The sequence below is a fragment of the Malaclemys terrapin genome, chromosome 1 (genome assembly GCF_027887155.1).
Source record: "Malaclemys terrapin pileata isolate rMalTer1 chromosome 1, rMalTer1.hap1, whole genome shotgun sequence".
In the NCBI taxonomy this organism is placed as follows: Eukaryota; Metazoa; Chordata; order Testudines; family Emydidae; genus Malaclemys; species Malaclemys terrapin.
The window spans coordinates 79362847-79378414 of NC_071505.1; the positions used below are offsets into that span (position 1 = coordinate 79362847).

General features: G+C 43.1%; 1 protein-coding gene across 9 annotated transcripts in view; it reads right to left on the reverse strand.

Moving 5' to 3' along the window:
* ATP2B1 (ATPase plasma membrane Ca2+ transporting 1) overlaps positions 1-15568 on the reverse strand; it is a 122660-nt gene that overhangs the window by 51137 nt on the left and 55955 nt on the right. For all 9 annotated transcript variants that reach the window (XM_054027884.1, XM_054027828.1, XM_054027853.1 and 6 more), the window contains exon 3: positions 1965-2162. In XM_054027884.1, the coding sequence (XP_053883859.1) occupies positions 1965-2162 (198 nt within the window). The remainder of the gene's footprint in view (positions 1-1964; positions 2163-15568) is intronic.

Sequence of the window (15568 nt, forward strand, 5' to 3'; positions counted from 1 at the left end):
TTAATCAGCATACGTGTTTGCTGCCAACTTTTGGAGAAAGTCAAATCACTGAGCTGGTAGAAGGCACTGGCTAAGCACCTGGAACAAAGCTTGGTGAAATGCTATGCCAGCTCTCGATAGCAGTAGCCTCTTCTGAAGGCACAGAGAAAGTTTTCTTCATTTCAGTTTATTCAACTAGTTCAGTTCAATGGCTACTACATTCAAAGTTAAGAAATCAATTGGAAGTTGGAAAAAAAAAAACAGGAAAGTTTTTTATTCAGAGAGGGAAAGAAAAAAAAACAAAAACAGAGTTAGGTGTGAAAAGAGGAGATCTTCTAGTTCTAAAATCTTGACGGATATGACCAGAAATAATCAGTTCTGTTCACTAACTACAGTTAACACTTTAGTTTTAAATGCAAAACATGTTTTGTTAACTTTGATCATTTTTTCTTATGTAGCCATCACATTTGTTATATTTATCTAATACATTTTCAAATTCTTTTTTGCATTTAATTTGCATTTCCATCCAGAGCTCAACACAAATCAAATTAAAAAAACCCTAGTAAATAAGATTATTCACTATTTATAATACATTTAAAAATTAAGAATCCAAGTAAAATTCAGATGTAAATTAAGCAACATGATTGCTTACATAAATGTGTACAGATATCCTAAATTTAATGTAAAGGCTATAATTAATTGCAAATCAACAGGTTTTAATGCTTACAACTAATGAGAATCAACCTTTCCGAAAAACTAAGAAGTACAAATGCAAAATAATTTAAATCAATTTAAATCAGCGCATCCTGCTTGGTGATTTAAATCATGATTAAATTTGATTTTATTTAAAGAAATCCACCCTGCTATGAAGTCATCCTTGAGCAATACTACAAACAATTCTGTTTAGCTGATATTTATGCTAGTTTCTGAAACAGCAAAGGTTACTCAAATTCAGTCAGATCATCTGGTTGTCTCTCTTAGGTCTGAAGGGTTTTAGAAGATTCTTTGACAGGTACTGAAATAGCTGGCTCAATGGAGAAAAGGGCTTGGTGACTCAGACCTGTGATCACATTAGTCACAAGAACTAGAATGTCTAAACTGAACTTGAGAAGAACAACTTGTAGCAAAAACTCTACTATCTATGCAGCCTGGATAGGGTTTCACTTTGTCTTGATGGCTAGGTCAGCTTCTACAACCTCATGAAAGATGTCTGGGATCAGGGTGAAAGAGCACCAGACTGGAAACAGTTGTATGTCCATTTTTATTTAGTCAACACTTCTTTGCATTCTAGTTTCAACTTGTCAAAGCAAAGAAGCCACCATTATGTTTGCGCCCTCCCCCTCCCCCCAGAAAAACCCAAAAAACAAAAACCCTCACTTAAAGCCTGATCCAAAGCAGGTGCTGAAGTTTTTAAACTGATTGTCTGTACAGTCATTCAGAACTATCTTTTCATTTCTGAATTGGAGGATCAAAAACGGTGTTAACTATCATTTACAAATGAGAAACAGAAGACTGCTAGACATGCCAGCTCTCAGTGGAAAAAACCTGGTCAACACTATCTGGAAACAATTCTGTTTATTCAGAATCTTCAAGAAAGAGAAAAGCTAAATATTCATTTGCATTTCATTGCATGAAAACATGAACTGTGTGAGCGGTTTACTTTTGAAGAATCCAGCAGCTCCTGCTGCTTATACCTCATTTGAAGTATGAAAGCTTGTGTATGATATCACTTCACAGTCAAATATGACTATGAACACAGAATATTATTGGAATTGCTATTTTAAATGCAACCAATGCACCTGTTTTTTATGCTAGTGTTATCCCAGTAGAGAAGTGAAATGGAAAGCAAGCAAAATTACTTTGAATAAGAATTTTCTTGTCTCCATTGGCTGATTAAAATTGATCTTATGTAAAATTTAGAATTGAAGTTTCACAACACTGCAATTTACATATATTAAATATCTCTTGCTTCAGGGTTTACTTACCTGCTTCGTTCCCTCCTGGAGGCTGGTAAAAAGAAAGGCCCAATGATATTATGGCTGCAATTTCTAATATAATTAGGGTAACATCCTGTAGTGCTTCCCATACTAACTGAAGAAATGTTTTTGGCTTTTTAGGAGGTATAAAGTTCTTCCCAAACACTGCTTCTCTTCTCTCTATATCTGCTGGATTTCCACTTAGACCTAAATATTTAAAAAGAAAAAAAGAAAAAAAAAAGTAAATTTCAGCATTCTTTTTATAATCATATGTATTTCCCATTCACGAAACTCTGTATAAGCCAGAAGTGTCACTCTCTACAACCACAGCTAACTTAACAGGTAGGAATACAGCATGATACTATATATTAAATACTTTCAAGGATGATTCTTACATAATACAAAGTAATCTTTAAATTATTGGGGTTACAAAGTAGGAAACAATCACAAATCCACCCAATTTAGGTTTAATCTATTTCTGCCTTTTTTATACAATTTCAGAGAGAATTATTGTCTCTTATGTATCTGAACATATATGTATGCCAGACAATAGCTAAGACTGAATTGGTAGGGGGCTCAAGCTACCATATTGCGGGGCACCGAGAAGTTCTCCTATATCTCATAGCTACTAAGGCCAAAAAGACCATTATGATCTAGTCTGACCTCCTGTATAACACAGGCCATAGAACTTCCCCAAAATAATTCCTAGAGTAGATCTTTTAGAAAAAGATCCAATCTTGATTTTAAAATGATCAGTGATGGAGAATCCACTACAACCCTTGGTAACTTGTACCAATGGTTAATTATTCTCACCTATTAAAAGTTTATACCTTATTTCCAGTCTGAATTTCTCTAACTTCAACTTACAGCCATTGGATTGCATTTTACCTTTCTCTGCTAGATTGAAGAAGCCATTATTAAATATTTGTTCCCATACTTCTACACTGTAATCAAGTCACCCCTTAACCTTCTCTTTGATAAACTAAATAAATGGAGCTCCTTGAGTTTTTCACTATAAGGTAGGTTTTCTAGTCCTTTAAATCAATCATTCTCATGGCTCTTCTCTGAACCATCTCTAATTTATCAACATCCTTCTTGAATTGTGGGCACTAGAACTGGACACAGTATTCCAGCAGTGGTCGCACCAGTGCCAAATACAAAAGGTAAAGTAAAATAAGTCCTCTACTCCACTTGAGATTTCTCTGTTTGGGCATCTCAGGATCACATTAGCTCTTTTGGCCACTTCAATCATACAGGGAGCTCATGATGGTTGTCGCCTCCTCCGATCCCTTGGTCTGGTCCCCTCATTCCTGTCCTTCAGTTTCTGGTTCAGTATTTCTCCAATGAGAGCCATGTTCACTTGGATTATTTTACATTTTCACATTCCATATTACTGAACTTTTCTCCAATCAGCTTTTTAGCACATCACACTTTATGTAACCAGTACACTACACATGCGCAAGCTTCAATTTACATAAACTTCTGCATTTTTTTAGGTCATGTTTTGTGTTACCCTGTTTCTGGGTCATCCCACGAAAATGCTTCTTGTCATTTCAAGTTTGTGTTTTGACCTCAAAACTTCCAGCACATTACCTTTGTTCTGTTTGCAATAGAATCATTTTAAGCAAATCAGCAATTCTATGTAAAAGAAGAATTGGCAAAACCACACTTATGCTAGCAAGGCTTGGCATAAGCGTTCTCTCATACAAACTCATTCACTAACTATACATTAATGATTTGTAACTATAGATATCAGAGCTTTTAGTTGTACCATTAGCAATTCTTCATTTTTATATTTTTTAGTATCATTCAGTATGTTATCCTATTCTACCACTGAAGGGATGTGTGTGTGCGCATGTGTGTGGGGCGGGGGGGGGGGGGGAAGCAGAGGGGGAGAGGTTATGGAAAACAATGACCCTTTTCTGCCAACATTTCTTATAGTCTTTAAACGGGGTTTCAAAGGCCTTTTTATTCAATGTCCAGTTTTGTTTGGGAATCACTACCAAAAAAACTTCACAGGAAAATTTTGAAAGTTGTATTTTGAAGGGGTGTCTCCATTTTAGAGCCTTAATATTTAGTTGCTTTTAACAGTACCCCAACAACATCCATAAGTCGAACATGTCACAATCTGTAAGTTGAGTAACTCGAAGATCCACATATAAGGAGCAATAAGACATTCAAGTTGTGGCTTACATTCTCAGTATGCTAGTGCAAGCACACAAGATGCCGACTGAATGAATGGTACCACCCCCATGATAGTGAGAAACATCACTAACATTTCCAGAAAAAGCAAGATAATCACCAGGGGACTGCTTCATGACTAAACTGAAAAGGACAAAACACAGGTGAGTAGGCCAAATCCCAATAGGTTATTCTCTTCTCTCCCCACCCACCCCGCACACCTCTAAGTGCACACTTATTAATGTGTTGCTAGGAACAGAACCATTTTCTGTAGCTAAACAATAGTAATATGGATAAGGCAGTTGCGGGAGATATTCGTTTCCCTGATTCCTAAGGTGAGGGTCTGAACATCTAAATAATCGCAGCGGGGGGGGGGGGGGGAGGAAAGAGCAAAATCATATACAGTATACATCTTTAGGGCTCCTTTTCTGCAAGTCTACTTGAAAAAATTAACTATCTATCCTTATGCAGATAAGCTGCCACTACTGAGGCATTTGCTGAATGCTCAAGTAGCAGCCTACATGCAAATAGTAGTACTGGATACTGAAAATAAGCCAAATCCTACCACAGAAAAAAATTAATTTCTACGTGTTGCAATCTATCCTGTCCCACTGTCTAAACTGACACCAGTCTGTTGGGAATCCCACGTGCGGTTAAAGCTGTCTGGGTAGTGACTGATTACTGTTCCTAGAGCTGGGTCCACTCAGGCACACACCCCAGTTGTGGACCCCCATGTCTGACACTCCTGAGTCCGATCCTGCAGTCTCGCTCACCTAGGCCTTGGAACTAGTGCCACCACCCTCCTTAGCCCTCTCGTTGCTTCGACATGTTTCCTCCAGTAGGGTTACCATACGTCCTCTTTTTCCCGGACATGTCCGGCTTTTCGGCAGTCAAACCCCCGTCCGGGGGGAATTGCCAAAAAGCGGAACATGTCCGGGAAAATGGCGGCTCTGTTTAAGAGCCCGGCTGCCTGAACGCTCCCGGCTTCGGGCAGCCCCGTGCCTGGAGACCCTGCGCCGCTGGAGCCCGGGAGGGGAAGTGCCCGGCTGGGGGCGCAGGGTCTGCAGGCACGGGGCTGCCCGAAGCCGGTAGCGCTCGGGCAGCCCGGCTCTTAAATAGAGCCGCGGGGACTGGAGCCTCCAGCCGCCGGGGCTGTGTGTAACTGACACAGTGTCAGTTACACAGAGCCCCAGCCGCTGGAGGCTCTGTTTAAGAACCGGGCTGCCCGAGAGCTACCGGCTTCGGGCAGCCCCCTTGCCTCCGGACCCTGCGCCCCCAGCCGGGCACTTCCCCTCCCGGGCTCCGGCGGCGCAGGGTCTCCAGGCACGGGGCTGCCCGAAGCCAGTAGCTCTCGGGCAGCCCGGCTCTGTGTAACTGACACTGTGTCAGTTACACACAGCCCCGGCGGCTGGAGGCTCCAGCCCCCGCGGCTCTATTTAAGAGCCGGGCTGCCCGAGCGCTACCGGCTTCGGGCAGCCCCGTGCCTGGAGACCCTGCGCCGCTGGAGCCCGGGAGGGGAAGTGCCCGGCTGGGGGCGCAGGGTCCGGAGGCAAGGGGGCTGCCCGAAGCCGATAGCGCTTGGGCAGCCCGGCTCTTAAATAGAGCGGGGGCGGCTGAAGCCTCCAGCCCCCGGGGCTCTGTGTAACTGACCCAGTGTCAGTTACACAGAGACAAAGAGGAGAAAAGCCTCCAGCCCCCAGGGCTGTGTGTAACTGACACAGGGTCAGTTACAGAGCCCCAGCCGCTGGAGGCTCTGTTTAAGAACCGGGCTGCCCGAGAGCTACCGGCTTCGGGCAGCCCCCTTGCCTCCGGACCCTGCGCCCCCAGCTGGGCACTTCCTCTCCCGGGCTCCGGCGGCACAGGGTCCGGAGGCACGGGGGCTGCCCAAAGCCGGAAGCGCTGGGGCAGCCCGGCTCTTAAACAGAGCCTAAGAGGAGCAGAGCCTCCAGCTGCGGAGGCTCTGCTCCTCTTCGGCTCTGTGTAACTTATACAGTGTAAGTTACGCAGAGCCGCCGGAGCCCCGGAGGGGAAGTGCCCGGCTGGGGGCACAGGGTCCGGAGGCATGGGGGCTGCCCAAAGCCCGAGCGCTACCGGCTTCACGGTTTGCTGGGCAGCCTCCAGACCCTGCGCCCCCGGCTGGGCGCTTCCCCTCCCGGGCACCAGCTGCGCTGGGGAAGCGCCGGCTGGGGGCGCAGGGTCTGGGGGCTGCCCGGGAAACCGTGATGCTGGTAGCATTGGGGCAGCCCTTTCCCCCTGGCTGGGAGTGGAAGGGAGGAGGGGGCGGAGTTAGGGTGGGGGAAGGGGCGGAGTTGGGGCGGAGCTAGGGGTGGGGAAATGGGCGGGGCCATGGCCCGTGGAGGGTCCTCTTTTTTTATTTATGAGATATGGTAACCCTACCTCCAGGGTCTGCTGGTTGTGAGTGATCTGGGACATCAGGGACAGTGTGATATTAAAGTAAGGAAACAGACTTACAAAGACTTTTCTCACACACATTTTACTCAAAGCATAAAAATTAGCAATTTATGGAAACTCTTCAACACAATCCTCCTCAGTGGGATCTCTCACTTTTTGCAAGTCCCTGAATTTGGTCTAAGTCCTTTGAGAGAGGCCTGCCTCCACTTCTACCTGTATCTTCTGTTCTTGTGAGGATACTGCAGCTTTGGAGAAGTCCACCATTTAAGAGAGTATCTGTCCCTCTCTGGTAACAGAAAAAAAAACTACAGCTCTCCTAGCCATATGAGCAGACCAGGAGGAATTCCAGATAGCCCCACTCCACCATCTGATTTCCATAAAGAGTCCATTCAACAGTAGAGGCCCTGGAGGTAGCAATCCCATTGTTTCACCTAGGTATGGCCATTCAGTAGTGCTCCTTGATTGCTCTGTTACAGCTTTCTGTACATGTCAAGTTTCTATTACAACATGAATGGATCTAATCCACCACTGTTACAGTTCTGAATAGCCATCAAAACCAAATGAAATTCGCAATGGGGGACACACATTCACCTAGGATTTAGCTTAGGTCTATTCTATAAACTTTAGCAGCTCTACACCAATGTAACTTGCATCAGCCAAAGTTTGTATATAAATAAATAAATAGAGATATCCCATCTCCTAGAACTGGAAGGGACCTTGAAAGGTCATCAAGTCCAGCCCCCTGCCTTCACTAGCAGGACCAAGTACTGATTTTGCCCCAGATCCCTAAGTGGCCCCCTCAAGGATTGAACTCACAACCCTGGGTTTAACAGCCAATGCTTAAACCACTGAGCTATCCCTCCCCCCAGTAGGGCGAATGCATACTGGGAATGCATTGAAACAAAATGCAGCACACCACAAGTAGGTATCCCAGTGTACCATATGCCCACCATCTGGAGCAATACCTTTCGGGAATTTTCAAGTGAGTTGTGGTAGAATAAGGATGTCCAGGGATCTCTGGGACGTAGAGGTGAAGTTCCCAACGTGCAACTTCCCCATCCCATCAGATCATCCATATCCATCATTTTTTTAAAAAAAATCCCACAAACTCATGCAGCAATTCTCAGTCTCTGCTATCCCGGACAGAAGCATAGAACCCACAGAACGCTGAGCTATTCTCATGAATATGCAAAGACAGGATGTATGTATGATTCTCCTGTACTTGCAGACCTGCAGGAAGTACTGCAACAAAAGGGGAAGTGAAGATGTGTTTAAGAACAGTCTGCTGAGAAACAATGAAAGAACAATTGAAGGTTGCTGGCAGCATTCACAGAGCAGTTGCAGATGGGGGGGAACACCACTTCTGGGTCTGAAAAACAAGCACTGATGATGGGATTGCATTGTAATGCAGGTTTAGGACTATGAACAACAGCTGCAGAACTTTCAGATGTGAAAGGCCACATTCCTGGATCTGTGTGCTGAGCTCATCCCAGCCTTGCAGTGTGGGGACACTAGCATGAAAGTGGCATTGACAGTGGAGAAGCGAGTGGTGATAGTATTTTGGAAGCTTGCAATGCCAGATTCCCCATTACCCAGCAAGTCATTTTGGAGTTGGAAACTACACAATGGGGGCCGCTGTTATGCAAGTGTGTAGGGGTCATTAATCATCTCCTACTACACAGGACTGACTCAGCAACTAGTAGATGGATTTGCAGCAATGGGTTTCCCAAAGTGGGGAGGGAGGGAGCAATAGACAACAACATGTATATCCTGTTTTGGCATCGGCCCACCTTGTCACAGACATCAGTAGAAAGAGCTACTCTCCTATTGTTATGGGGATCCCCAGGTATGCTTCGCTGATATCAACGTGGGCTCATCAAGGAAAGTGCATGATGCCTGCATCTTTTAAAACACAGGACTGTTCACGAAGCTGCAAGCAGACACATTCTTCCCAACTAGTAGATTGTCATTGGCTATATTAAAATGCCAATAGTGATTCTGGGCCTATTCCCTTGCTCCCTTGACTCATGAAGCCTTTCGCTGGCCACCTTGACAGCACCAAGGAAAGATTCAACTACTGGCTCAGCAAGTGCAGAATGACAGTTGAATGTGCTTTTGGTAGATTGAAGGGGCACTAGTGCCTACTGACTAGACTGGATCTCAGTGAGAAAAATATCCCAGTGGTTAACGGCTTGTTATGTCCTGCTTACTATGAGGCAAAGGGGAAAAGCTGCTACTAGGGTGGAGATGGTGTAGCTGTCTGCCAACTTTGAACAGTCAGCCATGGGGGTTGTTACAAGAGCTCAAAGTGAAGCTGTGCAGTTGAGGGACGCTTTGAAAGAGCACTTTAATAATCAGCCACAGGAGTGTTCTGTGTTAGTGTTCTCTGGCCCTGGAGTTTTGAGTACTGCTAAATATTTATTTATAAATATGACTAGGTGTTTTCCTGAAGCTATGCTTTCTGTGGTAGTTAGTGTGCATTTACAAGTTCTGTTTGCTTGATTACTGCTATGCATCTGCAATATTGTTGTGAACTAAAGATAGTGATTCTCCAAAAATATAAAAAAAAACTTTGAGTGGGAAAAACAATACAGAGAATCAATGTTAATTTTGTATAAACAATTTAACGGAGTAAACATTTATGTCCCTTTGAGGGCACAATGTAGTTAGTTGTGGATACAAATACAACAACCACAGTTCTCACAGATCACAGTATGTGTAGCTGCGGTTTTCCTTGCTGTCCTCTGGTGTGGAGTAATATTGGTAAGGATACATCCCACACCACATTTTTGGGGTGCAGGGAGCAGCCACCAAGGAATTCTACAAGAACTGCAAAGAAAGGGAAGTCTGGGGCTTTTGGACCTGAAGTCAACCAAGGTCTGCAGCCTGTGAACAAACATAAGAAAATACTCCTTGTCCTGTTGGGACTCCTGGGCCTTTCTCCTGTCTCATCTTTCTCCATGCTGTTCATTGTACTGGCTCTCCAAGCCCTTAGTTCATGATCTGATGCTACACTGCAGGATCTCTTAGAACATGTACTCCCTTATCCTCATTTTTTCCTCTTCCTCATTAGGGTCAGGCATTCTGCAGGTATGGATCAGACTGCCTCAAAGCTGCAACTCCAGAAGCAGCTGACAAAAACCAGACAGATATGTCACTGGATTTACAGTCACAATAGAAAGGGAAAGTTTCAAAACTTGTTTTCCCTATTTCCATAAACACTTTAATAAGAAAGGCTTATTGACACTTCAGCTTTGGAGCACATCAGCACAGCACTGCTTTCCAGACCCAGCCATGGTCTGCCAAGGGAAAGGGGGTGAGTGCGAAGAATTTTCTGCTGCATGAAGCTGTACAATTTCAGACTATTCCATGGGTATGAGTATAGGGCAACATACACTGAATATTAGCACTATTTTCCATCGGTGGTGTTAGCACAGTGGTGCCCAAACTTTTCCTCTTGAACACCTCCCCCCACTTCCCCAGTAATGGAATGTGTCCGCCCCCTGCCCAGGGGGCTGAGAGCAGGGGCCAAGGGCCAAGAGCAGAGGCAAAGTGGGGCTGGGTGGCTCTCCCTCCCACATGGTGGCAGGACCAAGCCCCAGCCCTGCAGTGGCCCTCCCCATATGTTCCTCTGTGCCCCACAGTTTGGGGGACCATCGTATTAAGCAGATCTCACTCAAAGAATACAAAGGCACAGAAGAGCTGCCCAAGCCTGTATGCTGCTAGCTGAACTCACTACTGAGTGGCAGTCTCCTACTGCAGAGGAAGAAATAGAGCAGCCACCCCTATAAACCTTTGGGAGAGAATTGCAGGGTATCTCCATGAAAGCTTCATCAAGATCTCTCAGGAGGATAAGAGGCACCCCTATACACATGAATGATGTGCTCTGCATGCTCCCCCCTGTCCCTGTGGCTTATTTCAAATGGGGAATGAAAAGCAGATGCCAGTTCTACTTCTACTGAACTTGTCTCTTTGTGTACGAGTGAAATAATGAAGAGTTAATACTTTTTTTCTTGTTAACATGTGGATGGGCCAGGCACCATTTTAATACTCAAACAATGTAAGGAAAAAGGCATGTACACACTTACTTGAGTTTCCTTCCCTGTCATCAGGCTCCATCCGTGTTTGCCTATTGGGATGGCTAGACCATGGCAGAGTCTCAAACAGATCCTGGTTCACAGTATGTCTGGAGCCCCCTACCATGTCTCCTCCCTTTTGCTGTTCATGGTAGGGGGTCTCTGTCTTGGTCTCTTCCAAGGTATCCACAATAGTCTGTGGGGTGCTGGTCTGGTCTCCGCCAAGTATGCTGTGCAGTTCCTTGCTGAAGCAGCAGGTCTGCAGCGCAGCATCAGATCTACTGTTGTACTCCCTGGCCTTGTGGTATCCCCTGTGGTTCCTTCACTTTCACTATACACTGCTGCTGATCCTGTTGTACCCTTTTGCCTACATCTCCCATGCAATCTGGTTGTAGGTGTCCATATTTCTATGGCTTGTCCGTAGTTGTGTTTGCACAGCTTTTTCTGCCCACAGGCCCAGGAACTCCAATACTTCCTGTCTACTCCAGGTAAGAGCGCATCTAGAATCTGTGTGCACATGGAGCCGGCCTGGTCATTTGGGCAATTGCACACAAGAATGAGCTGCTAGATATTCTCACAGAGTTGGGCAATGAGAAAAGGGCATTTCAAAAAACAGAAGGAAAAAATTAAGAGGATGGTGGTTTCCAGTTTCTATGACCCCAGCGCAGTGGAGTTTAAAATTGTGACTAGAGCAGTCACTTTTTCAGGGAATGGGGCATTGTGGGACAGCTGCTGGATAACTGTTAGGATCAACGTACGTCATGCGGTATCTAGACCTGCACCATGTCAACCTCATTAGCCAGCCATGACTATGCCATTTGGGGAGATTGTTTAAAATGACTCAGTACAACCGAGTGCTTATGTGAGTTTGAGTGCAGACACATGCACAAACAGGTTGGCACAAGGTGACTTACACTATTACGGAGCATAGACTAGGCTTGGTCAAAAGGCAAATCATTCTTAATTCTGTAGATCAAAAAGACAAAAGAATTGCCAGTATGGCTTCCTGAGTGTAACTGAATGTGGTTTTTGCTAACATCGCCTGTTTCAAGCCCAAGTTTGGAGAATGTTTGTCAAAATTAAATTGTATTAAAGCTAATGTAAATTCACTCACCCGCAGATTGCCCTATTTGTTCTGGTACATACAGAAGTGAACACTGAACTTTAAGTGTCAATCTAACACCACATGTTTAGTTTAATGACTAGATAAATTGCTAGTGACTTAAGGAATTAATAGTTGAAGTTAGTTATAATTTAGTAGTTTCAGAAGGCTAAAGTTCTCCTACACAGAGTAGAACAAAGTTATAGGAATAGTTTAAAGTCACTTGCCTGGGGTAGGTTTATAGTATGCTGTATACACATTTCAAAAGCCTTTGAAAAAGAAGTTTTCAAAGAGGAAAGTCAGCAATAAACACCAACAAGAAGGTAATTGGTTCTGGAACTGTTACACACTGAAGTTTAAAATTAAAATCTGATAGATTTTATGGAAGATGAAACTATAAAGACAACTTCTGCTGTAAGTTTTCATGCAGCTATTTTGAAAGTCTTCCCTTTTTTGGGCTGTAATTGGCAAAGCTTAGTTTCATTCCCAATTAAGGACAACAAAAATTCTTAAAGCAAGAAATGCATCATAATAACTGAACACTAGAACTTCAACTGTACCTGTGGCTAGTCCTCACTTACGAGTTGTAAAGTCAATTTGAAAAGTAGGACAGTACAAAATGACAATGGAATTTGTATATGCACAATTTTAAAAGTTTTAAGCTGTGTAACTGCATATTGGTCAACTAATGTTTTACGTTATGGATCTTCGTGCCGAGTTTAATACCTATGCTTAAGCTGCACAAATCTCAGTTATGCAGCCATACTGCTAAGTCTAGGTTCCTTGTTCACCTGTCCTTTTGACATTAATTTAATAATGGTTACATTACAATCACAACCTTGGCTGGTTGGAGGGGAACTTAAAGAGAAACTTGACCAGCCCAATAGATAATAGAATGTTGGCATTTTAAGAACCATGAGGAAGGAAAAGCTTGAATCTATACCTAAGGAAAGAAAGCTTTCAGGGGAAAAAAGTGAGAAAGTACTGGGATGCAAGGAGTTAACAGCACAGAGTTTGCAGAATGGAAAGACATTAACAGAGAACAGACAACTAAATAGGCCATGGTGATAATGAAACGTACTAGTTCATTAACTTTTTTAGAATTTTTCCATTAAATTTAAATGTCAAATCATTTCATTGTCCATTACTGTTACTAGAGTTGCCAGCTCACCAAGAAATTCTGTGATTTATATACAGTAATTTGGGGTCCTTCTGTGGAATTTAGGTCTAAATTGCTGCATGGTACACAGGAGTATATAAACCACAAGAATTTTTATATCCTCCATTACAGTTACTCACCTATTTAAATAAAGTGATTTGTTGTCTGTCCAGAGCCATATTTTTGAACTAGGTGTCTCAAATAGAAACTCTGCTAGGTTTACAGTTATATTGACCCTATAGAGCCATTCAGTACAACCTTCCTTAGCTGATCAGTTTCCCCTCAGATACACTGGAGAAAGTTTATTGCCAGTATCAGCATATTTGCTATACACTACAATAATTTTGAATGTATGGATGCAGAGCAAGAATTTAAACTAGGCATAGAAATCATGAAATCCCTTTCTCTCCTGCTCCATTTAGAAGAATTATTTAAATAAATAAATAATATAGTGAAAGATCATACCTGTGCTGCTAGGCACATACCTTCTCTAGCAGTTTTGATGGCAGACGAGACTGACAATTCCACTAACTTCATCTGCTACACCCTACTACATTCACTTTTCAAGCAAAGTAGGTGCCGCTTCATCATTGGGATAGCACATGAAGTGGACAGGAACACAGCAACAGAAGATACAAGAATATGGCTAGCCTGATTGTCTAGTGCAGTAGTTTTCACCCTGTAGTCCATGGACTCCTGGGGGGGTCTGTAGACTATGTTTAAGACTTCCAAAGAGTCTGCACCTCCATTTGAAAATTTTTAAGGGTCTGCAAAAGGTTAAAAACCACTGGTCTAGCGATTTGGTAGTCTAGGGTCCATTAAGACCCTCAATTGGCAGCAAAAAGCTACTCATTTCATTACAAGTTTCAGGGATTTGTGGCACATTTTCTACTATACCTCTAATAATCACGTAGGACAGCACATAATACAACAAGCTTCAGTAATATGGGAAGTCCTGTAGTGAATAGCTGTGCAAGGTCACACAGAGGATGTGTCTGACATACAATGAGAGTGTACTGAATCTATTCAGTTAGTAGTCTTGCTCATTTAATTTTCCCCTCTTGTCTCCCATTATGTGCATCTATCCTCCCAACTCCTGTATTGATAGTGCACTGAATGACCACTAAGTGAAATTTACAAAGTTTCTGATCTGTGATGTTTCTAAGCATGTGTGTTCACTGGACAGTTAAAACTCCTCTCAAAACCTGGGTTAACTCTTAACTCCCCTACCATCAGGTTACATGGCTGGGGGGGGTATAGGTTAGAACTAGGGCTCCAGTTTCTCTCACTAGAACCCACCTATTTAGCAGCAAGAACATAGGCAAAGGTCACTTGATTGCCAATAGTCCTCCAATGCCCTTCCCACAATTCTCCTCAATGATAGACAAATTTTCTTGCAATTGACACAAGTGACCTGGAAAGAATCCAAGTGTTTCAGCACAAGGAATCATGGGGTATGCTCCCAGACTCATGGGCAAGTGCAGAAACAATAATGCGGGTAAAGTGCAAGCATCCCCACAGCAAAACTAGGGCACTAATCACGCAGATTAATTATGCAGTAAAGAGATACCACAAGAGACTCCACAATTTACACCATTAAGAAGTTTCACTTCATTGCCAGTGGAGTGACAAAGAACACCCCAGTGGGGAAAGCAACATAAAATAGTAGGTCCAGGTAGAGGTCAAAGAGAGCAGTTGACTAAAATAGCCAGGTAGTAAACTGGTGCTGGAACAGCCTGTTTGGGCGCATGTGGTAAATCCCAATCTTGTGCCAGACAAACAACTCTTGACAACTAGTTTCAAACTTGTTAAGTTTGCCCTACAAGCCATGGTTATGTTCATGATATCCCTACCCCTTATTAAAGGTTTACTCCAATCACAAAAAATAAAGAAAATTGGAATTATTCATTAAGATAAATGTATCCCAATGTGCAAGGAGTGTCCTGTTTAAGGCACAATTTTTATTACCATTCACGTTTCTATTTCTACAATGCTACCGTTCCTTTCATGGAACAAATAAACGGTTGTACAACAACTTTTCACCAATATCTGAATTTAAGACAAATGATATCAACTGATCTTTTCATCCGTTGCAGTGGTCTCCACAACTTTGTCTCCACTGCATGTGCTTTTACTCATGCTAAATGGTATATTGTCTAAGATATTTATATCTGTTCTTGCCCTCACCTCAGACCAATTTCATCCTCTGTACATCCTCAAGTTTATATCCTGTTTGGTCTACTACTCATGTTGTACTCTGGCTTGGAATATTCCAGTCCTCTGCTAGCACAGGAGACTAGGAAACATCCACCCCCCTACTTTCAACACCAATATATCTGATGTTCTTGTTCCAATACCCCTGGTTCACTATATGGGGCTGCTGGTTAGCCAGAGAGTAATAAAACTCTTACAAGGATTCTTAAACTGGTAACAATAAAATGACTGCTAATATGAAGTTGCATAAGTGGCAGATGTGTGGACTATGGCAGATTGAAATACAAGTGCAGCAGGAGGTTTTTTTTGTATCAACATGCAGTCACTCTCTGCTTTAAAAAAAAAAAAGCCTGCATTTTCCTCTCAGCACCACTAGTCATATTTGTAATTCAGGATACTTTAGAGTACTGAATGATATAGTCAATGATGGTTTTGTAGAAAATGCAAATCAGCAAAAAAAATTTGATTG